We start from the raw sequence: 23,041 nt of genomic DNA on the forward strand, positions 1-23,041 counted from the left end.
TAACCATACCCATAGGAAACAAACAATACAAAGTGGTGGCAAACGAAAATATCATGTACTCCCACCCTTGGCTTGGAGAAAAGCATGTGATTCAATTCAATGGATTTTTGTCCTAATCTTCCTCATCCTCCACTCAAGAATATTCTTACACACCAATATTTTATTGATTTATCATTAATAATTACTTCAAAAAAATAATCCTTAATTACACTTGACACGATTAGAGGTTATAAATTCAATCTTCAAAATACAACGTGGTAAATATCTTAAAAGATAAATTTTTTCATCTTTAATAGTCGTATATAACTCGATGAATTAATCTCTACGATTACACAGATGAAAACGTAAAAAAAAAAAAACCCACATCCACCACAATACATCTTAAATGAACCTATAGAGTGGCGTGGTGCCTTCTCCACCAACTAGTCTTCATTTCTTCTCACACTTTCCACCATCATCAATTTCCATCACTCTTTTCTATTTCATTCTTTCCCTTCAAAAATTCATCTTTCATATGGCTCTATATGGCTCTATATCATCACCAAATTTAAATTGGCAAATTGGGCCAAAAACCATATCAAAATCAACCTCTTCTTCTATGAACTCATATACAACAATTTCATTATCATTTTCTAGTAGCGTTTCAATGGGTCTTAACTTGAGGTTCAATCTTGCTTCCCCTTCAACTCGTGCTGCTAAGATTAATAGGTTAAGGAACCATGGTTCTCCTTTGAAGGTTGTTTGCATTGATTATCCACGTCCTGAGCTTGATGATACTGTTAATTTCATTGAAGCTTCTTACTTGTCTTCTACCTTTCGTGCTTCTCCTCGTCCTACTAAACCTTTGAAGGTTGTTATTGCTGGTGCAGGTAACATATACCCATCTTTTTTTTTTTTTTTTTTTTTTTTTGTATCAAAATTGTAACTTTGCTGCGAAATTTGTTGTTTTTGTTCTATTGGGTGCTTTTTAAATAGTACTTGTAGTTGACTAATTGACTTGACTTGAGCTTTGTTTTCTAATGGTGGTGGAAATTATGAAGCACATATACCGGATATGACACTGACAGGTTGACAACGGTAGTAATTTGAAAAAATAACATAATTGAGTATAATCATACATGTGGTGTTCGTGTCGGTGTTGGACACAAACACAAGGTATGCGTTTGATCAGAAGTGTCTGTGCTACAGGTGGAAAGTGAGAATGGGATAGGATTGTTATTTATATAATGAGCTTCTTGCTTGCTGTTTTTGGCAGATGTGTTCTTTATGCATGAAAGGAGTTTGGAGTTCTTTTCTTATGTATAAGCTGTTTTCATAAGCAGAGTGTTTATGGAAATAAGCTGAAAATAGCTTATGAACATGTTATAAGTTGTTTTCATTAGCTATGCCCAACAATCACACAATTGCGTATGCTAGTAGATAAATTTGATAAACTCAAATAATCCAACAATGAGTGAAGGCTTTATCACATTGTGTGAGATCCTGTGCCAATAAAGAAAAAAAAAATTATGGAATAGACTGTAGCATTTTCAGTTTTTTATAAAGTTTCAAATGAAAGGTACCATATTATTGTGTTGGATATTTAAGCAAAAATTGATTATAATATTTGTGTACGAGTTTTGGCCTCTTTCTTTTTCTTTTGGATTGATTTGTTCTTCAAATTATCCCAGGACTGGCTGGTTTGTCAACTGCAAAATATTTGGCAGATGCTGGTCACAAGCCTATATTGCTGGAGGCAAGAGACGTTCTAGGTGGAAAGGTTTTCTGACTAATTTAATCTCATTTGTCATTAAGCTTCTATTTTGTGCTTCGTGTTTTATTCATTTCAGCTTGCTGTTTAGTTAAATAAGAAACCTATTCTTATTTGATTGTTCCTAAATAATTTAATAATTCAAGTTCTTGTTTCAAGAATTAATTTTCTGGCTCATTGGAGTGGTAATGTTGAACTTCTACATCGATTTTTTTTTTAAGATTCAACAGTACTTGCAAGTTATTTGTTATAGCTCAATTTTAAATGTTTTCATGCTATTTTCTTATTTTCTAAGGTTGCGGCATGGAAAGATGAAGATGGAGATTGGTATGAGACCGGCCTACATATATTCTGTAAGTTCAGTACATCCTCAAGCTTAACTTTTTCTACTATAAATTTAATAATACACCTCAGTAAACCTTTTTCCATTGCTAAGAGAGATTAAAAAGTGAAACTGGAGGATTAAGAATTCTCCTTAAGCTGCGAAAGACACAACAGGAGAAAGAAAGTATAGAGATAAAAAGAAAATAACATAATAAACCATTCTTTGACCTTCTACTAGTGTATGCTCTCGGTAGTTTTGGTCTTTGACACAATACCAACAATCAAGTCCAATGCCTTTTGCCTTCATTAGGATTTTGATCCTTGCTGCCTCACACATTTAGAAAGAAGGCATGGGTTAACCCGTGCTCAGTTCAAAGTTCAATCTCAAAGGACTTGCATGAGTGGGAAATTTGGTCTTCTCCTAACAGTCCATGTGGACCAGTTAGCCCTTGGCACATGTTTTGAACTATTTAGATATTTCTTTTTAGTTTTTCATTCTAAATAAACAATTTGGTGGAACTCAATACTAGTATTTAATCAATATGGTCATTTTAATTATTTGAGTCCTTGTTTATAATTATCCCGACCTTACATTTTCCTTTTCTTTTTCCCAAAGTTGGGGCTTACCCTAATGTGCAGAACCTATTTGGAGAACTCGGCATTAATGATCGGTTACAATGGAAGGAGCATTCTATGATCTTTGCTATGCCAAGCAAGCCTGGAGAGTTTAGTCGATTTGATTTTCCCGAAGTCCTTCCATCTCCGTTAAACGGTAAGATGCAAGACTTTACATATGTGGTTGCATATTCGTATAACTACCTGTAGTTGAAAGTTTCTTTAATTCACATGGAATGCCTTCTATTTTTGAAATACATACAATATTGGAACTTGCATGTCTGCTGCAAAATGTATAATACATCAATAGTATCTGGCAATTTCCATTCCTAAGTGATGGCCATTGCGTCAAAAACCTGAGTTCAGATTAAGGAATCCCTTGGAAGTTTTAACACAGCATTCCTGTTAAAATTTGTTTTGAATATATTTTAATGCATTTTGAAGCTATAGTGGTAGTTTTTTAGTATAGATGAAGGAAAAGGAATAGATTGATATGATATGCCATTTAAATTTTTTTAGTATAAATAAATTGCTCTATGGTATGATCAAGAAGGTATTTCAACTTACTAGATCTCTTTTTCATATATCCTAACACAATTGATAATAATCATTGAAACCAGATGTGATGAATTGGTTACATTTTGTGTGAATGAAAACACAATGGGATCAAAGGTTATTGTGTTTAAAAGTGATTCTGATATTCTTTGACGCTCTTATTTTGCTTCTTTTTCCTTCTTCACTAATCTGGTTTGCATGGCTGGTATATACTTTTCTCTTTTAAAAAGAACCAACGTATTTTCTTACTTTAATGTGAACAAATGTTTACAAGTTGCATGCTGTGAATGTGATAACAGGAATATGGGCAATCTTGAGGAATAATGAGATGCTGACCTGGCCAGAGAAAATCAAATTCGCAATTGGACTTCTTCCAGCTATGCTTGGTGGGCAGGCGTATGTTGAGGCTCAAGATGGTGTTTCTGTTAAAGAATGGATGAGAAAGCAGGTATGATAGTTGTCTTGATTCCGTAACTGTGGCAGTTCATTAATATATTTATATTCCTTGCCTAAATTACCAGTCAAGGTCGCGGCCTGTTGTGACTTGAAAATTTCAGATAGAAATCTGTCAGTTTATAAATGGAGTGGAGTGACTCCTAACCATCTTAAGTGATACTGATAAGTATTCTGAAATGAGTTGATTTAGGATGGGTTTCCTGTGACTTGATGATGATAATAAGAAGTCCTTTTTTCATTAAAATTCATATTATCTCAGATGAAGCTCTGTATTAATTTATTTTCATGCTACTTATAGCTATCAACTGAAAAACAAACTATGATATTATATTTGTATTAAATAATGCGCTATAATTCTGGTTTTGTTTTTTCTAAAAAAAAAAAGTTAATGCGCTAAAAGATCTTTTTGTAAAGAAAAAGTTTCCTTACTTCCAAGGGTGGGAGAATATTAAATTGTGTAATTTGTTCTTGTATCTTGTTTTATCACTTATTCTAATGATGGCAGTTCTAATAATTTTCACTACTGGGAAATAAAGAAAGGATATCTGTAGTTTTTGTTGTTATATCAAATTATACTTTGAGAATATTAAGGTCATCTACCTTCTGTTGAATTCATCTGAAAATATTGCAATCTTCTCATGGTCTACGTATTGCAAATAACACGTTGTTTATTCCATATTATAGGGCATTCCTGAACGGGTAACTGATGAAGTGTTCATAGCAATGTCAAAGGCTCTAAACTTCATCAATCCTGATGAACTTTCAATGCAATGTATTTTGATTGCTTTAAACCGATTTCTTCAGGTGTGATCATTTCCTTTTCTTAAACATTATTCTGCCTACGTAAGTGTTTGTTTAACAAGACCATTTCATTCATATTACAATTGAACACAATCAGATTAGCAATAAACTCATTCTAGTTCAAATCCAAGGTTTCTGAAACATAGGTTCAACTAATTATTATATTATTGAATTCTTCTATAGGAGAAGCATATAGGTTCAACTAATTATTATATTATTGAATTCTTCTATAGGAGAAGCATGGTTCTAAGATGGCCTTTTTGGATGGAAATCCCCCCGAAAGACTTTGTATGCCAATTGTCGATCATATTCAGTCCTTGGGCGGTGAAGTCCATCTTAATTCACGCATTAAAAATATTGAGCTAAACGATGATAACACAGTGAAGAGCTTTTTACTAACTAATGGGAAGGTGATTGAAGGGGATGCTTATGTGTCTGCAGCACCAGGTATGTTTACAAAACTTCCACACTATTAATTCGTCGTTCATCGGAACTCTTGGTCTCCATTTCTTCACAATTTTGAGGATTTCCTCCCCTTAAAACAGTGGATATTCTGAAGCTTCTTCTTCCTGAGAACTGGAAAGGGGTTCCTTATTTCCAGAGATTGGATAAATTAGTTGGAGTTCCAGTCATAAATGTTCACATATGGTAAGTAATGGCTTTTGATGTTGAAAACTAAGTCTATGCAAAAGTTATACCCCAATTTTTTGTTAAATAGTGTGGTCATAATTATTCTATTTTTCTACCTAATATTTAAACTCTCATGTTTACTGAAAAATTTGGATTAGAAATCTGTAGCTGTGGTATATGTCTTCAATTTTACTAATGAAAAAAATGTGTAAGTTATATTCTTCTATGATCGGTTATAATAGTTTTGGTTAATGAAAAAAAAGAAGGTAAAAAACAAGATAGTTGTGGGAAAATCTATTTCAGTAGGTAAAATAATCGCTGGCACTAATTGATGCAGTAATATACTTCTGTTATTGTTAAAAAAAAATCTAATTATGTTGACGTATCTTCTTCTCCAAATTCAGAATAACAACGAAACTATATTAGAACTGAAAATATGTTTATTATATCATATTATGTGGTGAGAGTGTACATTTATATAGGTAAGAGTCTCCTAGTTAACCCCTAATTAATAAGGAAGATTAATCAATACAATCAATACAATGGCTAGTGGAGTTGAAACTAAATAGTCACAACTTTTCAATATCTCCACTAAGTACTTGATTAATTATTCTAACAGTCCCCCTTCAAACGGAGGGTGTCACAAACCCTCAGTTTGTCTCTAAGATAAAGGAATCTGGCAGTGGACAGAGGCTTAGTTAAGACATCTGCCCACTGGTCTTGAGCAGGCACATGCGAGACATTCAGTTCCTTCCTTATAACCTTTTCTCTCACAAAGAAAATATCCAATTCCATGTGCTTGGTTCTTGAGTGCAGGACTGGGTTGTGAGCAAGAGAAACTGCACTGAGATTATCACAATAGACATGAGGAATTTTACTCTTAATTTGCAATTCATTGAGAAGAGATTGGATCCAAATAATCTCAGCCGAAGCTTGTGCAAGGCTTCTATATTCAGCCTCTGCACTAGATCTAGCTACAAGGGTCTGTTTCCTTGCCCACCAGGAAACTAGATTGGGGCCCAGAAATATGCAGGCTCCTGATGTGCTTCTTCTGTCATCAGGATCTGAAGCCCAGTCAGCATCACAAAATCCGGTGATTGCAATAGGTTCAGTAGAGCTGGCAGGTGTAAGCATTAACCCATGGTGTAAAGTACCCTGCAGATATCTAAGTATCCTCTTGACTGCCTTCCAGTGATCTTCAAGGGGATTTGATAAAAACTGACAAACTTTGTTCACAGAGTAGGATATTTCAGGTCTTGTTATGGTTGCATATTGCAATGCACCAACAATTGACCTGAAAAATGTAGGATCTGAGACTGTACTTGAACCAAATTTAGACAATTTTGTACTAGATGCCATTGGTGAAGGCATGCTATTAGCATTAATCATGTTAGCTTTCTGAAGAAGGTCCTTGATATATTTGGTTTGAGAAAGAAGTAAAGAGCCAGATGGTGAGTGATGCACCTCTATGCCGAGAAAATAATCTAGTATACCCAAATCTTTAAGGGAGAACTCAGAATTGAGCTGATGAACTAGATTCTGAATAGCCAGTTTTGAGTTTCCAGTGATGATAATATCATCAACATAAACCAATATAAAAATGCAGTGAGCTTGAGTGTGCAAAGTAAACAAAGAAGGATCACATCTGCTTGACTTGAACCCAAAGCTAAGTAAAGATGATTTCAATCTCTCAAACCATGCTCTGGGAGCCTGTTTTAACCCATAGAGAGCCTTGTGTAGTTTGCATACAAGGTTCTTGTCAGAAGATTCAAAGCCAGGAGGCTGCACCATGTAGACTTCCTCAGTTAGCACTCCATTTAGGAATGCATTGTTCACATCCAACTGCTGAAGAGTCCAGTTATAAGTAACTGCAAGTGTCAGAACTGTCCTCACTGTAACAGGTTTGACTACAGGGGAAAAAGTCTCATTGTAGTCAAAACCTGTTTGTTGATGAAAACCCTTAGCCACTAAACGTGCCTTGTACTTGTTTACAGTGCCATCTGGATTTTCTTTTACCCTAAATACCCATTTACATCCAATGGCCAGTCTGTTTGCAGGAAGAGATACTAGAGACCATGTCTGATTATGAAGTAAAGCATTATATTCTTCTTGCATTGCTAAATGCCACTTAGGATCCTGAAGAGCAGTTTTGTAAGTAGTGGGCTCAACATGAGTCAAAAGGAGTGTAGGGTTAATTCTGGGCTGCACAATTCCATGTTTACCTCTGGTTCTCATTGTGTGACAGTTTTGAGGATGAATTCTGTGAGGAACAGGAGGAGGAGACTCAGAATTAGTAGATTGAGAGCTAGTAACACTAGCAGATGACTCAGGTGAGGAATTTTGAGATGCAGAGGGAGATAGAATGGTGATGGGTGTGGGATTTAGGACCACATTATTTCTGTGTGAGGACTCGGAGTGATGAGAACTAATAGATGGAGTCTGAGGGGTGTTTGATATGGGAGTAGTAGGAACAGACTCGGAATGAGAAGTTTGGGGAGTAGGTGAGTTAACAGTGTGAGGACCAGACTCAGAATGAGAATTTTGGGGAGTATGTGAGTTTACAGTAAAGGTTGTTGAGACAGGAGTGGGAAGAAAAGTGGATAAAGTGGGACCATCTGGTAAAACAGAACACACTTTCTGAGATGGAAACAAGTCAAGATAAGGAAATTTTACCTCATTAAACACAACATCTTTGGATATAAAAATTCTACCTGAAGCATCTAAACATTTATATCCTTTGTGACTGTTGGAATATCCCAAGAAAACACACTCCTTTGAATGAAAATCAAACTTATGAGAGTTATAGGGTCTCAAAAAGGGAAAACATGCACAACCAAAGCTTTTAAGGAATTTATAGTCTGGAAATTGAAGGTGAAGTAAGAAAAAGGGTGATTTATTTGCTAAAACTGGTGTAGGTAACCTGTTGATAAGGTAAGTTGCAGTTAAAAAGGCATGGTCCCAAAACTTTAATGGCATTTGTGCATGAGATAAAAGAGTGAGACCAGTTTCAACAATATGTCTATGTTTCCTTTCAACTGAGCCATTTTGATGGTGAGTGTGTGGACAAGTGAATCTGTGAGTGATGCCAAGGCTATTGAGATATTTTGTGAAAGGTAAAAACTCACCACCTCCATCAGTTTGGACAGAAGTAATTTTGTGATTTAACTGCAATTCAATCATGGTTTTAAAATTCTGAAATGTAGAAAGTGTGTGAGATTTGAGTTTCAGAGGATATATCCATGTGTATCTAGAATAAGCATCCACACAAGTAAGAAAATAGGTATATCCACACGAGGATTCAACTGGTGCAGGTCCCCAAAGATCACAGAAAATTAATTCAAGAGGTTTAGTATATGTCATTTGAGATGCAAAAGAAGGCAGTCTATGAACCTTACCATGACAACAAGCAGTACAGAAATCTGACAAGCTTTTATTTGGTAATTTTATATTACAAAGTTTGATAATACTTTGGAGCACCTCATGATGAGGATGTCCAAGTCTGCTATGCCAGATACCATACATGGAAGGAAAAGACTGAGTAGAACTAGATGTTGAACTACTAGGTAAATGTTCAACATTATTGCATTGAAAATTATTGAAATTGAAACCAGTTGAGGGACTTAAATGAAAAGAGGCAGAATTATCAGTTTGTGCTGGAACTTTATTGCAAACAGTGTTGACACTAGAATTTTGAGAGACAGGAGCAGTGGTCTTGAATGATTTGGTGTGCTCAAATTGATAGAGACCATCATGTCCTAGAATACCTCTTAAAAGCACCTTAGAAGAATCCTGAGATTTGACAAAACAATGATTAGGATGAAACTCAAAGTAAACATTGTTATCTTTAGCAAATTGACTCACACTAACAAGATTTTTGGTTATAGAGGGAACAAGAAGGAGATTATTTAGTTTTAGAGTAGTTTGAGGATGTAAAGGAGAAGTAAATTGTAAGGAACCAACAGAGGTAATAGCCAAACCTTGTCCATTTCCAATATGGACCTGATCAGAACCTGAAAGAGACGTGGAATCCATGAGGTTGGATGCATCAGGGGTGACATGATGAGTAGCACCTGAGTCAGGGTACCAGGCATTGTTGAATGAATTGTATGGATCTGAGCCAGTTAAGAAGGCCTGGGGAGCTTGACCTCTCTGATTCGCAGCCTGTGTGGGAGGCCTAAGAAACTGTCCAGAATGTTGAGGACGTGACATGTTCTGCATCCATACATTTGGAGGTGCACCATAGCCTCCTGGTGAGCCATAGGGACTGTAGTAATCATTTTGTGGGGCAAAGAAACGGTAGTGACAATAGCTTGCATCATGACCAGTTTTTGAACATATTTGGCATTGAACATTGGATCTTCCACCGAAACGGCCACCACGTCCTCTGAATCTACCACCAAAACGGCCACCACGTCCTCTGAACTGGCCATTTCTTCCTCCAAAATTAGGGTTAGAGTTAGGAAACTGATTGTTTCCGGTGCCATCAGTATAATTGTGGTTTTGAGAATTAGGACCATGAGATTGGGATTCTGAATTTGCAGTTTCAGTGAGATTAACTGAAACAGGTTCACTGATAGCAGCTTTCTTGAACTTCTCCTTTCTAGATTCTTGTGTGAGAAGCTGAGATTCAAGTTCATCTAAAGAAACAACCTCAGATTTTGCATTCACACTAGCAACAATAGGGTCAAACTCTTCAGGAAGTGCTTCAAGAACAACTTCAATTAGGTCCCTGTGAGAGACCGGATCTCCAATTGAAGCAAGAGACTCTGAAATTGCGCGAATTCGAGCAATGAATTCAGCGACAGTGCGTGAACCTTTCGTAATGGATCTAAGTTCAGATCGAAGTTGACGCGAACGCGTCTTCATCTGCGTGAAGCAGTAACTATGGATCTCATCCCAAACCTGCCATGAGTGGCGAAGGAGAACGAATCGCGAAAGTAGCGAAGGCGAAATCGTTGAAAGAATCCAGGTGCAGAGCAATGAATCTTGTTCTTCCCATTCAGTGTAAGCAGGATTCTCCGTTCCAGCTTCGCGCGCTGCATCTGTGAGAAAAACCGGTGGAATATCAGGTGAAATCACAAATTTCACCATCTTCGTTCCGCGAAGAACACCTTCGACTTGTTGCTTCCATTGAAGGTAGTTCGTATCATCAAGCTTAACAGAAACTACTTGTTTGAAGGTTTTGGATGCTGCAGCAGTTACGCGTTGCGCATCAGAGGGAGAAGACGTAGACATGGCTCTGGATCAAGAAGCTCTAGATACCATATTAGAACTGAAAATATGTTTATTAGAACTGAAAATTCTAGTGTTCTTACCTATATAAATGTACACTCTCACCACATAATATGATATAATAAACATATTTTCAGTTCTAATAAACTAGTTTGTAATATTTGTCAGTGAGAATCATATTATCAGCTTCACCAGTGTGCTGACATACTATTTACGTATCAAATTTGCAGGTTTGACAGAAAACTGAAGAACACGTATGATCACCTTCTCTTTAGCAGGTTTTCCTCTCACTCTGAAATACTTGTGATGCCTAGAAGGGATAAAAGATAGGGGATTTTTAATTGTGTTGTGTATGTTGCAATTGTATTGTATGATGGTTTTAGCTGCGAAGATCACTTCCTTTTTCTTGTGTGAAATTGACCTCTTTCTTTCTTTGCATTCCCGACAGCACTAGTGACTTATAAATACGTCTTTTCATCAACTCACATCTACAATTTCTATTTTCCTTCATGCAGAAGTCCCCTTCTGAGTGTATATGCCGACATGTCAGTAACTTGTAAGGTAAAAGGCACCACTCAAATGTATTGATGTATTTCATCTATCCATGCCAAAGTTGTGGCCTCAATGGTCTCTAGAGTAGCATATACCTGTATTTTTTTTGAAACAGAGGGTAGCATGTACCTGTATATGTTTGTATTAAATCGAGATACCTGCATGAATTTGAGATAATGCTTTCTGGATAAACAGTAAACTCTGCAAATTATCTTGGTTTTTTGTTATCTGTGACTGAATTTCTTCTGCATATAAATATTTTTTTGGTTATTGCTGAACGTTGTAATGCTGTTTGGTAACTGTCTTTCACTATCTTATTTAGGAATACTATAACCCAAACCAGTCTATGTTGGAGCTGGTTTTTGCACCAGCCGAAGAATGGATTTCACGTAGTGACGAAGATATTATCGGTGCCACAATGTCTGAACTTGCCAAACTCTTCCCTGATGAAATTTCTGCAGACCAAAGCAAAGCAAAAATCATCAAGTACCACGTTGTTAAAACACCAAGGTTTGAGCCCCACTGAGTTGGATTATATCTTTTAACATCTACTAAACATATACTGAACTTATGGCATTTTATTTTGTCTTCTGAGTCCTAATGCAACTGACTACATTGTTTCAGGTCGGTTTACAAAACTGTTCCAAATTGTGAACCATGTCGTCCCTTACAAAGATCTCCTATAGAAGGTTTCTATTTAGCTGGAGATTACACAAAACAAAAATATTTAGCTTCCATGGAAGGTGCTGTTCTTTCCGGGAAGCTTTGTGCACAGGCTATTGTACAGGTAAATCTGTCACAAAAGCATCTACATAATTTGTCAGCAAGAAATATTAAATTTTGAACACATTTTATATTATAATTTGAGATGAAGAGTTATTATTGTTTTTTTGAACAATGAAGAGTTATTATTGTTGAAAGTTCCATACCGAATATTGACCTAACCTGAATAGTGGTTATAAGTGGACATCCCTTATCTTACAAACTGGATTTCTGAGGATGAGTTAGAACCACTTCATGTTCTACTTATTTGGTGTTTGAACTCCAAAGTAATTGATATGGTTGAATGGACTTTCATATCGACTCAAAAACTAGTAATCCACGAAAGTTTTAGCTATCAAGATAATATAGCTTTGTTCTATCATTAGCTTGTGTTGATTTGAATGTTTTTTCTATCATTCTATCACATTGCTGTCATTAATACGCAGGATTCGGAGCTACTTGCTGCTCGGGGCCAGAAAAGAATAGCTCAAGTAAGCATTGTTTAACAAAAACAAGATTTGAAGAAAAATACTGCTTAAGAGTATTGGAGCATCATATCAACTTTGAGGACTTGGGGGATTGTGAACGAGCTTGTTCGCCATTTGAGTCACTGTATCGATCCATACGAAGACAGGTTCCCGACAAATATTTAGGGAAAAGCCAATATCAGCATATAGAAGTTCATGATTATTTTTAATGTGGCCAATACAAGAAATGCGAGCCCTTTGTTTTCTTTGTCCTCGTAGTCATTTATAGCCATGCTTGGAATATCATGTCACTATTTATTTATTAATTAATCTTGTAATACACCCTTTTTCTTTTAAATTTATGCACTGTCTTATATAAAAAGCTTCAAGTAGAATTGTTCCAACATTAATTTCTCAAAAAATTGGCAAATATAGTTAGAATTGCTTTTGCTACTTGAGAAGCACTTCTAAAACATCTAAAAGTAAAACCAAACACCCTAGTAAAATTAATTTGAGTAATTTTTTTCTTAAACATATCAATCAATTTTAAATCTTCAGAATATTTCTTAGCTCTCCGAAAACTGATTTCAAATATGCAATTCATTTTGGGTTATCTTTCCAATATGCAATCTATTGCTTAGATACAATGACAATAGGGTTGATATAATTTGTGCTCTCACTAGCACTAAGTTGGGATCTAAAATATTTTTCATATAGAAAAGTAAGTTTAAATATATGATTCTACTGTTAATCTTTGCTGGTTATTCTTTTGAGTAACAAATAATATATAAATTGTAACAAAAAATATAGAGATATAAATATATAGATAGATAGTGAGTAACACTAAGTAAGTTAAACCAGTATTAATTATTTTATAAATTTTTTCAAAGTTCCGTGTCTTTCTTTTCTTAAATGGACGAAATAAAGTGTTTTTCTTAGTCGGATTTTGAATCCCGAACCTTGCATATATTATATATTGTTTATACCAATTGAGCTAAGCTCACGAAGACAAATAAATAAATATATTTTTAAATGGAGAGGATCCTATTCCATTCTTTTAACCATGTACGAGAGTGTGTTGTTCCTTATACATTTTTTTTTTTTATTATTTCTTTTTTAAAAATGAAGCATTGTCAAATTTGTTGTTTTGGGTGTAACTTCTTGGATTTGATTTAGTGGTAAAAAGACATTTTGAAAATTTAAAATTCTAAGTTCCGTTAGTGTTTTTGGAGAAAAGTAAATGTAAATTCTTTTATAAGTGTTCTTTGAATTTTAAGGTCTTCTATATCTTAGAATTATCCAAGAGCGCTTAGATGAGATGGATCGGGTCTCTTCTAACTTAACCAATGTCCTGAGTTTGAATCCAACTTTGAGCATGCAGCAGCGTTAAAACTCTTAGAGAGAGCTTGCCGCCCATTTGGGTCCCACAATGTTTGAGGGATTAGTCTCCGCAGTTGCACGCGGAGGATACCCGATTTACAACCAAAAAAAATCTTAGAATTTGATATCATCTTTTCACCTTAAATTTTAAATTAACATAAAAAAAACTTTTGCTTAGAGTGTATTTGTACTCTCATCCGTCTTGAATATATAATCACCCATATTTGATGGTTTCAAAATATATTTTAGTTTAATTATTTTCACTATATTTCACAATAATATCTAAAATATTCTGAATCAATATAACTTTTATCTTTGAATTATTCTTTTATTTTCAATGAAATTTTTTTCATAAGAATATTTAAAAAATGCACATATTTTTACAATACGATCGATATAATACAACTAGTTCAAGCATCAATTTCATGTCATTTAAAACCATTCATCCAAAATTTAAGTTAAATCATTATAAGCAATTATGATTCTTTCTAGATCAAATAGTCTAATCACCAAAAATTTCACCTTTTTTTAAATCAACATGTGTGTCCAAAGTTTAAATCTGAACATGTAGGTATATAATGAATGTAATATATATCCTTATCAACACACCGGTAGCAATTTACTAGTAAGCAGGAGTAGGAGTATATTGGATTCCAGCAGATGAAAGGGGAAAAGAAATCGGTGGTGGAAGAAATGACACGTGTAATATAAATTCCTCTATTCTATCTATCGCTTCAAAATCAAAATAATATCCAAAATCCAATCCAAACCTATTCCTCTTCTTCACCACCATCAACAACGCGATTTGGTTCCGTTGTTGAACTCGAAATGGCTATTTTCTCTGCAACCCTAGGTTCCTTTGGTGCCATTTCCTTCCTCTCATCTTCACAATCACAACAACACGATCCTTCTTCTTCTTCCATCGTCAATCCTTTCAATTTCCCTAAATGCCCTCACAAGTTACCACCACCTTGCCAATGGCATCCTCACTATCGTCATCACAATCCTAAAATCATGGTATCTAGTAGTAGTAGCAGTAACAATACTCATATTGATGAATTCGACAGCGGTCTTCTTCAACGCCCTTCTGCTCCTGACTCTTATGATGCTCTTCGTCAAGCCAGGGTCTGTATTTCTTCAATTCATTGCCTTTTATGTTTCTTAATCATAAAAAATAGTATAGACTTGGGATAATATTATTTAGGGATTAAGCAACAAAAAATGTGGTGCAGTTAGCAAGATCCACTTAGGATAATATTATTATTTTTGCATGCTTTATAACATATTATGTTAGTGTGTGCTTGGTTATGCGGGGAAGAAAATTGATTTTAGGTGTAAAATTGATTTATGTTTGTATACATTCATGGATAAATGAGTTGAACAATAAATTTGAGTGTAAATACCAATTTTAGAATCAGAAGCTCCAATTTGTAGCTTCTAGTTATAATCAATTTTGCTCAAGAGCCACCAAACATGTCAAAATCAATTATACACATCTAGAATCAATTTCAACCAAACATACGCTTGGTTAGTTGTCCAGTCTCAGTGATTGCTTGCTGCGGTATTTAATATGAAGGGAATTTATGTTGTAACTTGTGACCTAGCAAGTAATTGAGTCTAAATAAAGCTACTACCAGTTTTGCATTGTTTATAGGGAAAAAAAACCAAGTCATATAGTAAAGAGGTAAAAATCTGAAAAGAGTTCGTAAAGAGTGTGTGTGGTTTTGTAATTATAAGCTACATCTAATATAAAAACCTAATACAAATGGTTGAACTTTTTGGTTCATGTTTGGAACTCCGACATTGGTTGTTTATTGTAAAATCCTTGCTGACATTGCTTGTGATTCTCTTTGGTCTTGCACGAGAGTGTGTCTCTCTTGATCTAAATTTAAGTTTAAACTCCTCTAAAATGTGTTGTGTTCTAAAACTTAATTTATGCAATGAAGTAGAGATCGTCAGATTGGAAGGCTGCAAACGCATATAGAGACAGTGGACTCATTTACAATGGTAGGGTTGAGGGTTTTAATGCTGGAGGCCTGCTGGTTCGGTTTTACTCTATCATGGGCTTTCTCCCGTACCCACAGCTGAGCCCCGTGCATTCATGCCAAGGTATCTATCCATATGTTCTTCCTTAATGCTTTGGTTTTCACAACCTATGATACTATATCAATGCCATTTAGTCACTTAATTGTGTGGACTGTGGATATATTTGAGTTTCTTCAATTTAGTCATAATAGTAGGTGCGATTGCCACTACTGACTTATTGCAAATTTGATCCTTGTCTGTTCAGAACCAGATCAAACTATCAAAGAACGCGCAAGAGAGTTGATCGGTGCCATCTTATCAGTGAAGGTATTTACATTATTTTACTACCATATACCTTTTTTTTTCTTTTCCTGTGAATCCAACCCTATTTGCGGCTTCTCTATCTATTAGTCCAGCTGAAGCTTCGGCATAAAATAATCATTGTTCTCTGAATCTTGAAAACTAATGTATATTCTTGCGGTGCAAGAGCCATATGATTTGAGCCATTTCAAGCACTATCTGAACCTTGAAATCTAGCAAACTCTTAAAAGGAAGTATTTTGTGCTTCGTGCATCATTTTGGTACCATAATCCGTTGTGTATGCTGAATTAGGTTATAATATTTTCAACCTGCATGCTAGGTTTAACAAATGGTTGTCTTAAATTTATAAATTATAAATGACGGCACTTTCTTTTGACTTTAGGTAATTATAGTAGACGAGGAGAAACGGAAATTGGTCTTATCTGAAAAGGAAGCTTCATGGTTTAAACATTCAAAACATATCAACATAGGGGACCTTTTTGAAGGAAGAGTCGGTTCTGTTGAGGACTATGGGGCTTTTGTTCATCTGCGCTTCCCTGACGGTAACTACTATGCAAACTTTGTATGTTTATGGCATCCTTTTTCACTTTATCATGGAAAAGTCACAAGTGACATCACAGAATGCTGCAGGTCTTTATCACCTTACCGGACTAATACATATCTCAGAAGTGTCGTGGGATCTAGTTCAAGATGTAAGAGACTTCTTAAGAGAAGGTGAAGAAGTGAGGGTCAAAGTTATCAGTATTGATACGTAAGTTTTCCAATATTCATGCCTTCTAAAGTAATGGTCTATTATTTTATTTTTTTATAAGCAGTAGATTTCTATTATAAATGTTTGCTGGAAGACTAAATATATGTTTTAGTATCATTTCTTGTTGGTTGCCCAATTTCCTTTATAGTAATTAACTATGTTTTTGGCTTTAAATATAGTGAAGCTATGTGATTTTCTTTGTCTCAAACCAACTTTCGGTTTCTAAGCTGTTGAGAGTGCATACAAAATCTCACTTTTTTTGAAATTTAACTTTTCTTTACAATAATGAGGCGACAAAGATCAAACTCTACACTCTATGTTTACAGAGACTCTAATACCATGTCATAAACTCTCCCAATACATGTGAATGGATTTTATATCCAACATGCATGTTGACTTTTTTTTGCCATTTAATCTTGCAGTGTAAAAATGAGGCTTACACTGTCAATTAAACAGCTAGAAGAAGATCCACTGCTAGAAACTCTGGACAAAGTAATACGTCAGGTTTGTGTAAACTAAATGTGAACATAGTACTCACTCCGTCCCTTTTTACAAGTACTCATTACATATTTCACAAATATTAAGAAAAATTGATTGTGTAATTAGCATGGACATTTTGTGTATGATAATTACTATGTTATCCTTGGTGTATAAATGTATTTAATATTTACTTGTCATATTCGAAGACAAATTAGTAGTATTAATTACTGTTATGTTTTGAAAAATAAATAATAAACACACCTACAAATTTGAAAGAGGGCTTGTATTTAGGGACACTTTTTTTTTTTTTTTTTTACCAAAACATGCTTATAAATTATAATTAGGGCTACATTCCCATTTAGAATTTATATATGCATGAATATGGGTTATGAGTGCACGTCTGTGTGAATATGTGGGGATGTGAGTACCTAAATGTGTGTATGAGCGTGTACGTGTATCTGTGAATGAACACTTTTGTAACTATGAGTTTCATTTTGCAGGATGGTTCAGGTGTTCCCAATTCTATCAGCAGTACTACTAGCAGTCCCATCGATCCCCTACCGGGGCTGGATACAATACTTGAAGAGCTATTGCAGGAAGATGGGTATGTTCCTATCACTGTCTGAAGTATTTAACTACTTGGGATACCCAAAATCAGAGATACATCCATCCCTTGCCCCATACGGTTTCAATTTTTCATTTGATAAAATGATAATATATTATTACAAAGAAAGGATAGATAGTAATAATGCCTAAGGATAAGAAATCCTCCAATACAGAAAAACAAAAGCAAATGCCAAAGTAGCTCAAAAATGTAAACAGCTGCTTGGTCTATATCAGAAACTGAAATTTCCTAATAAAAAAGAAACCACACCTTATCCCATTACACAGGACATCCTTGATTGCTGCGAGGGAAAGAGTTAACAAATAGGTTCAAGAAAAGGTAGATAGGCATGTTATGATGGGGATTAGTAGGCATACAGGATAATATGAAATTAGGTATATGTATCAAAGGAAAATCAGGGGAGGACTAAATTATGAAAAGATGGTGGAATCTCGGTGTTAGGTTGATTGATTGTTGAAAAGATCAAGTCCAGTAAAGTGAACAGATCAGTAAGTTAGAGTTAAAAGGTGATCAAGTAAAATTATAGACAAACTCTTAAGAGATGGAACTAGAATTAAAAGGGGTGTATTTAGAGATGATTTATGATAGGGCATTATATGATGTCATTTGATTACCGTTTTTCTGGAAACTGCTTGCTCTATTACATAACTCCTGTTACTGTTGGAAGATTTCTCCTTATCCTACAAGCTTAAGGAGATGGTTGAAATCTAGTACAAAACAATTAATAATAATTGATACTCTATGCTACAATTGTAAATGAGAGCTTTCTTTGCTAACTCATCATTACACTCATTGGCTACTATAGTAAATACCAGTCTACATCCGAATTATCTGAACTCTGAATCACCCAACAATATGTAGTTTTGTTGATAATTGCTGCTCTTTGGTCACTGAACCTAAGACCTGCTCTGATCCTTTTACTTACAAAACTAGTGATATATGTAGTTTAAAGTAATTAGTAGAATATTTTCCACCATAATATAGTTCCACCTTCTTTGTTTTCCTTCTTGCAAAGTACGAGTTGATTACAAAGTACGAGCTGAACAAATCTTGTACATTCATTAAAAGAATTAAATATTGATGCCACATAAATTTTGTTATTCTTGTGTATAATATGTAATGAGTTACATAAGATGTTGAACTAACTAATTTAACTTGTTAGAAATCCATTATAATATAAAGTATATATGACAAGTGATGACTTTTGTGTGACAGCATAAACGAGGCAAGAATCAGCCGTCAGGGGTTTGAAAAACGAGTGGTCTCACAAGACTTGCAGCTTTGGCTTTCTAATGTGAGTTTTCAGACTTATTATCATTATTTTCATAAAAAAATAAAAATGTTTTTTCTAATTTCTGAATCTTCCGACATCCTAGGCACCTCCGATGGACCAAAGGTTTACTCTCCTTGCTCGAGCTGGAAGACAGGTAAATTTCTTTCAAATAAACGAATAAATAATGTCACTTCAAGAGCATATTTTCACATTATTTAATACACAAGATAATGTGAGATTTATAAATGTATCACATCCACTTCATGATGATGTTGGGGTGGTGGCATTTAATTTGGGGAAGGGAAGTTGTTTCCCACCATGGGAAAGCTAATTTTGACCGTTAGATTAAATAGAGAACATATTTTTATCAGACACTCAACACCAAATTTTTTTTTCCACACTCACCACTCAACAACAACATGAACTGCTACTTCAACTCTCTTTCTTCCTCTCATTCTGACCACCACCGCACACCACTAGGCTGCTGCCGGAAAACTCAACAGATGTTCAACAATTTATGAGGAAAAATATGATAAAAGAAGAACATAGTTTAATCAACAGACACTCAATTACCATCTTCATTTATATCTGGTGTTGAGTATAAGAGGAACAGAGTGATGGCACTCAATTACCATGCTTCAACAATTCCGGCAGCAGCCTAGTGGTGTGCGGTGGTGGTTAGAATGAGAGGAAGAAAGAGAGTTGAAGTAGCAGTGCATGTTGTTGTTGAGTGGTGAGTGTGGAAAAAAAAATCTGGTGTTGAGTGTCTATGATAAAAATATGTTCTCTATTTAATCTAACGGTCAAAATTAGCTTTCCCATGGTGGGAAACAACTTCCCTTTCCCAAATTAAACGCCACCTGTTGGGGTCCCTAGTTGTGTTTATAAAGAGATAAAAAAAAATGTGAAAGCATCCTTTTTGTATTTATGAATATCTTTCTAATTTGTTGAGGAAGTTATAATATCCTTTGTGTGATCCATCCAGGTTCAGGAGATACATCTGAAAACTTCCCTTGACCAGGAAGGTATAAAAAAGGCAATACAACGAGTATTGGAGCGTGTTCCTTGAATCTGATTGATTACACTTCCCTCTCAATAATAATCACAAGATTTTGTACAGCTTTCACATTTATTTAATGGTTTCAGAAAGACAAATGCCAAGTAGTGATTCATTTAACCTATCGCAAAAGTTTCCAATTGTAATAACTCCGTTTATTGTCAATTTACTTTAATTCAAAAATGCCAGCACTCTTTAGATTCTAACACTAATAGTAGTACTTTTATTATTGTTATTAATAATATATTAGGAAAGGTTATTATTACACTAGCATCTTTATTGTAGCAAGTCTATTACACAATGTTTATGTTCTATGTTCAAACAAAGACCCTGGTGGCAGAAGGAGGAGGTGAATCATGCTTAAGCTCGACCTCCCTGAGTCTTGTCTCGATACCCTTACCGGCACCATTAGCCAAGGGATGAATTCCATGTTTTGGCCCAGTCATATACTCCCTGTTCTTTCTCTCCTTCTCAAAGTCTACACCCATACGATCCACACAACCTTGTACAAGGTGATCATAGAGTTGACCATCTCTAGTAAGAGCCATCATAAGTTGAGGTATCCCAAGTGGAAGTTTATCACCTCTATCAACTTGCCAGAAATGATAGACTTTACCATAAGTTTTGCAAACTTTCTCCATGTCTTTGTGCTCAATGGGTTTAGGGACATTTGGCATGAAGAGGAAACCACTCTTTACCTCGAACAAATGAGAATGCCAGAGTCGCTTCTCCTCGTCCGGTAGAGTCAGGAACAAGTTCTCAGATATGATGTACTCAAGACCTATAAGCTTGGCATTCTTGTCGGGGCTGTCGTAGATAAGACACTGCCTCATCTCCTCGTTTTGGTGTCCACAATAGTGATGTGCCTCCACTTGCCTTGTCATGTCGTGTGAGTAAAAGTGAAACCTACAAGCAAAACATTCAATATATTTTTCATGAACTTTTGTAATTAAGTGTAACAAAATTAATCAACCTAAGACTTACGCGCAAAGGTGTTGGTGGATTTTGTTGAGAGGACCAAAATTTTGAATAGTAGATGTGGCAGTCTCAAGGACAGAGGTGGTGGTTTTAGTAGGCTCGCCGGGTACATGAGGTTGACCATTGGTGCTTGACATTTTTGCTTGATAGATTGATGCTTCTTTCAATGAGTTAGAGACGATAGAGGCTAGATATAAATATATGCATGCAGGACTTTGTTTTTGTCTTTGACTGTGGAAGTGTGATTTTAGGGAGGAATTTACTCATGCATTGACAGCATCATGGACATGCAGCTTTACGCGTGCGTGGTTGTGCATGCAACTTCTAGACGTGGCGGGATTCACAAATTTTGTGCCAATACTAGACGTGTCTTATGTATACGATCCCTCCAACTCTATCAACAATTCTATTTAAGGGATTGCTATGGAAATAATTGATAAATTTTATGTAGTAAGTTATTTTCTAGAGTTTTAAGACATTGAATACATTATTCTTAAGATAAATGTTTTTCTTTAGATTTCTTAACAAGGAGTCTTTTCATTTATTAGTAAATAGAGAGAATCTTAACTCTTAACAAGTGTCCTTAACATTTCCCTTCTATTAGCATTTCCTTTTGAATGATGAGTTTAAACTTTGTCCGTGTAAATTTGTTAAATTTTATCAAATTCTGATGAGTTTAAAGGTATTGTATAGCCAGTGTAAAGAAATAATTTTTGTATGAGAAATTATGTTTTTATTACATTGAATAAATATATTAATAACTTTTTAACGATTAATTATATTGTTTTGAAACTTTGAGCAAAATTTTTCAGGATATTTTTTGAAGTGATTTTTAGGATTTTTTTTTTTTTTGAGGGGATGAAATTTGTTGGTAAGATCTTTACCTATTTTATAAAAGAGAAATATATTTGTACGACCATTTTATGATAATTTTTATGACAACTTTCTATTTCATACTCACGTTATGTTTTTATTTTATCTCTCTAACGCTTTGGTTTCCGTATCAATACCTAATTTTCTTTCTAAATTTATAATTGTCCTAAAATTTATCACACAAATGGTTGTTTGAATAACACACCTTATTATAAAATTATTCCTTTGAGTTATTTTGTAGCCTTAAAATATCGATATACATAATACAAAATTCTCATTTTTTTTTGTTTGTTTTATATTTTAATAGAGAAAATGATAATGATCATTTTTTTTTAGGGAAAATGATAATGATCGTTGTAAAGGTTGAGTCACAGTCATCATACACGATCTATGTATGTACCCCTAAAAAAACAGCGGATCTATGTATGTTGCATTGGGGTAAGTGCCCCCACTAACTTAATTGTTTTTGTTGTAAAGTTTTGTTACAACCTTTAAACCTGCGTTTTCTTCTATAAACGTGAGTCTTGTTTTTTCTGTGGTGTTTGGATAGAAGAAAATGTGATTCTGCAGAACGTGATAAAGTGTCCAAACGTAGGTTTGATTGAAGCCACAAGTTCAAGCTTCTGCGTCAAAGCAAACGCCAGTTGTAGCTTCAACTTTTCAGTGACATGCATATTTACCAAATTACCCATAAGTTATACTCCAATTTCCTACACATAAAGATATTTCTTCTTCATTACTGCACATCATCAGTTCTCTAACATATTATTCTCCCTCTGTTATTTACCAATTTTGCCTGTTTTAATTTTTTCTTTCTCTACTCTGCATTTCAAGCTTCAAGTGGCAGTGAAAACTCTATTTCACTCTCTAGGTTAGAGAGGAAGAATTATTGGGCTACAATCAACCCGTTTCTTTTCTTTTATTAAACAAGCCCATACTTACAATCTGTCTTTTTACACCCCTTCAAAATTCTTATATAATATTTAAAATAACTCAATTGATAAAAACAAAAATATTAAAAAAACAAACTCTTATATATTTTCTTAAAACAAAGACTCGTATAAATTAATATTATTTTAAAATAAGTTTGTGAAGCAATAAAAATCCAATTATGATTTAGATAAGTTCAAATAA

General features: G+C 34.7%; 3 protein-coding genes across 3 annotated transcripts; 2 read left to right on the plus strand and 1 right to left on the minus strand.

Moving 5' to 3' along the window:
* Positions 1–391: 391 nt before the first annotated feature.
* On the plus strand, positions 392–12,536 carry LOC11432737 (15-cis-phytoene desaturase, chloroplastic/chromoplastic). Its single transcript, XM_024777859.2, has 13 exons — positions 392–869; positions 1,671–1,759; positions 2,046–2,103; positions 2,691–2,846; positions 3,544–3,692; positions 4,385–4,504; positions 4,735–4,948; positions 5,047–5,149; positions 10,594–10,641; positions 10,879–10,924; positions 11,238–11,425; positions 11,540–11,702; positions 12,124–12,536. The coding sequence occupies exons 1-13, from the start codon at positions 515–517 to the stop codon at positions 12,181–12,183; spliced, it is 1,749 nt and encodes a 582-aa protein (XP_024633627.1). The 5' UTR covers positions 392–514; the 3' UTR covers positions 12,184–12,536.
* Positions 12,537–14,202: 1,666 nt separating this feature from the next.
* On the plus strand, positions 14,203–20,262 carry LOC11446401 (30S ribosomal protein S1 homolog). The gene is made up of 10 exons (XM_003601689.4): positions 14,203–14,649; positions 15,474–15,633; positions 15,815–15,876; positions 16,253–16,412; positions 16,501–16,621; positions 17,044–17,125; positions 17,602–17,705; positions 18,942–19,020; positions 19,103–19,153; positions 19,985–20,262. Exons 1-10 carry the CDS (start codon positions 14,353–14,355, stop codon positions 20,066–20,068), a joined length of 1,200 nt encoding a protein of 399 aa, XP_003601737.1. The 5' UTR covers positions 14,203–14,352; the 3' UTR covers positions 20,069–20,262.
* LOC11443049 (oil body-associated protein 1A) lies at positions 20,257–21,239 on the minus strand. Its single transcript, XM_003601690.4, has 2 exons — positions 21,041–21,239; positions 20,257–20,962 (listed from the first exon to the last, which is right to left on the minus strand). The coding sequence occupies exons 1-2, from the start codon at positions 21,169–21,171 to the stop codon at positions 20,374–20,376; spliced, it is 720 nt and encodes a 239-aa protein (XP_003601738.1). The 5' UTR covers positions 21,172–21,239; the 3' UTR covers positions 20,257–20,373.
* Positions 21,240–23,041: the final 1,802 nt, after the last annotated feature.

The sequence above is a fragment of the Medicago truncatula genome, chromosome 3 (assembly GCF_003473485.1).
Source record: "Medicago truncatula cultivar Jemalong A17 chromosome 3, MtrunA17r5.0-ANR, whole genome shotgun sequence".
In the NCBI taxonomy this organism is placed as follows: domain Eukaryota; kingdom Viridiplantae; phylum Streptophyta; class Magnoliopsida; order Fabales; family Fabaceae; genus Medicago; species Medicago truncatula.

Bases quoted from the DNA above. Each gene is read 5' to 3' on its own strand.
- LOC11432737 (XM_024777859.2), top strand. From the start codon at position 515: ATGGCTCTATATGGCTCTATATCATCACCAAATTTAAATTGGCAAATT. The intron at 870-1,670 runs GTAACATATACC...AAATTATCCCAG, and splicing joins GGTTGTTATTGCTGGTGCAG to GACTGGCTGGTTTGTCAACT. The intron at 5,150-10,593 runs GTAAGTAATGGC...TCAAATTTGCAG, and splicing joins GTCATAAATGTTCACATATG to GTTTGACAGAAAACTGAAGA.
- LOC11446401 (XM_003601689.4), top strand. From the start codon at position 14,353: ATGGCTATTTTCTCTGCAACCCTAGGTTCCTTTGGTGCCATTTCCTTC. The intron at 15,877-16,252 runs GTATTTACATTA...TTTTGACTTTAG, and splicing joins GTGCCATCTTATCAGTGAAG to GTAATTATAGTAGACGAGGA. The intron at 16,622-17,043 runs GTAAGTTTTCCA...TTAATCTTGCAG, and splicing joins AAAGTTATCAGTATTGATAC to TGTAAAAATGAGGCTTACAC.
- LOC11443049 (XM_003601690.4), bottom strand. From the start codon at position 21,171: ATGTCAAGCACCAATGGTCAACCTCATGTACCCGGCGAGCCTACTAAA. The intron at 20,963-21,040 runs GTAAGTCTTAGG...TTTTGCTTGTAG, and splicing joins ATCCACCAACACCTTTGCGC to GTTTCACTTTTACTCACACG.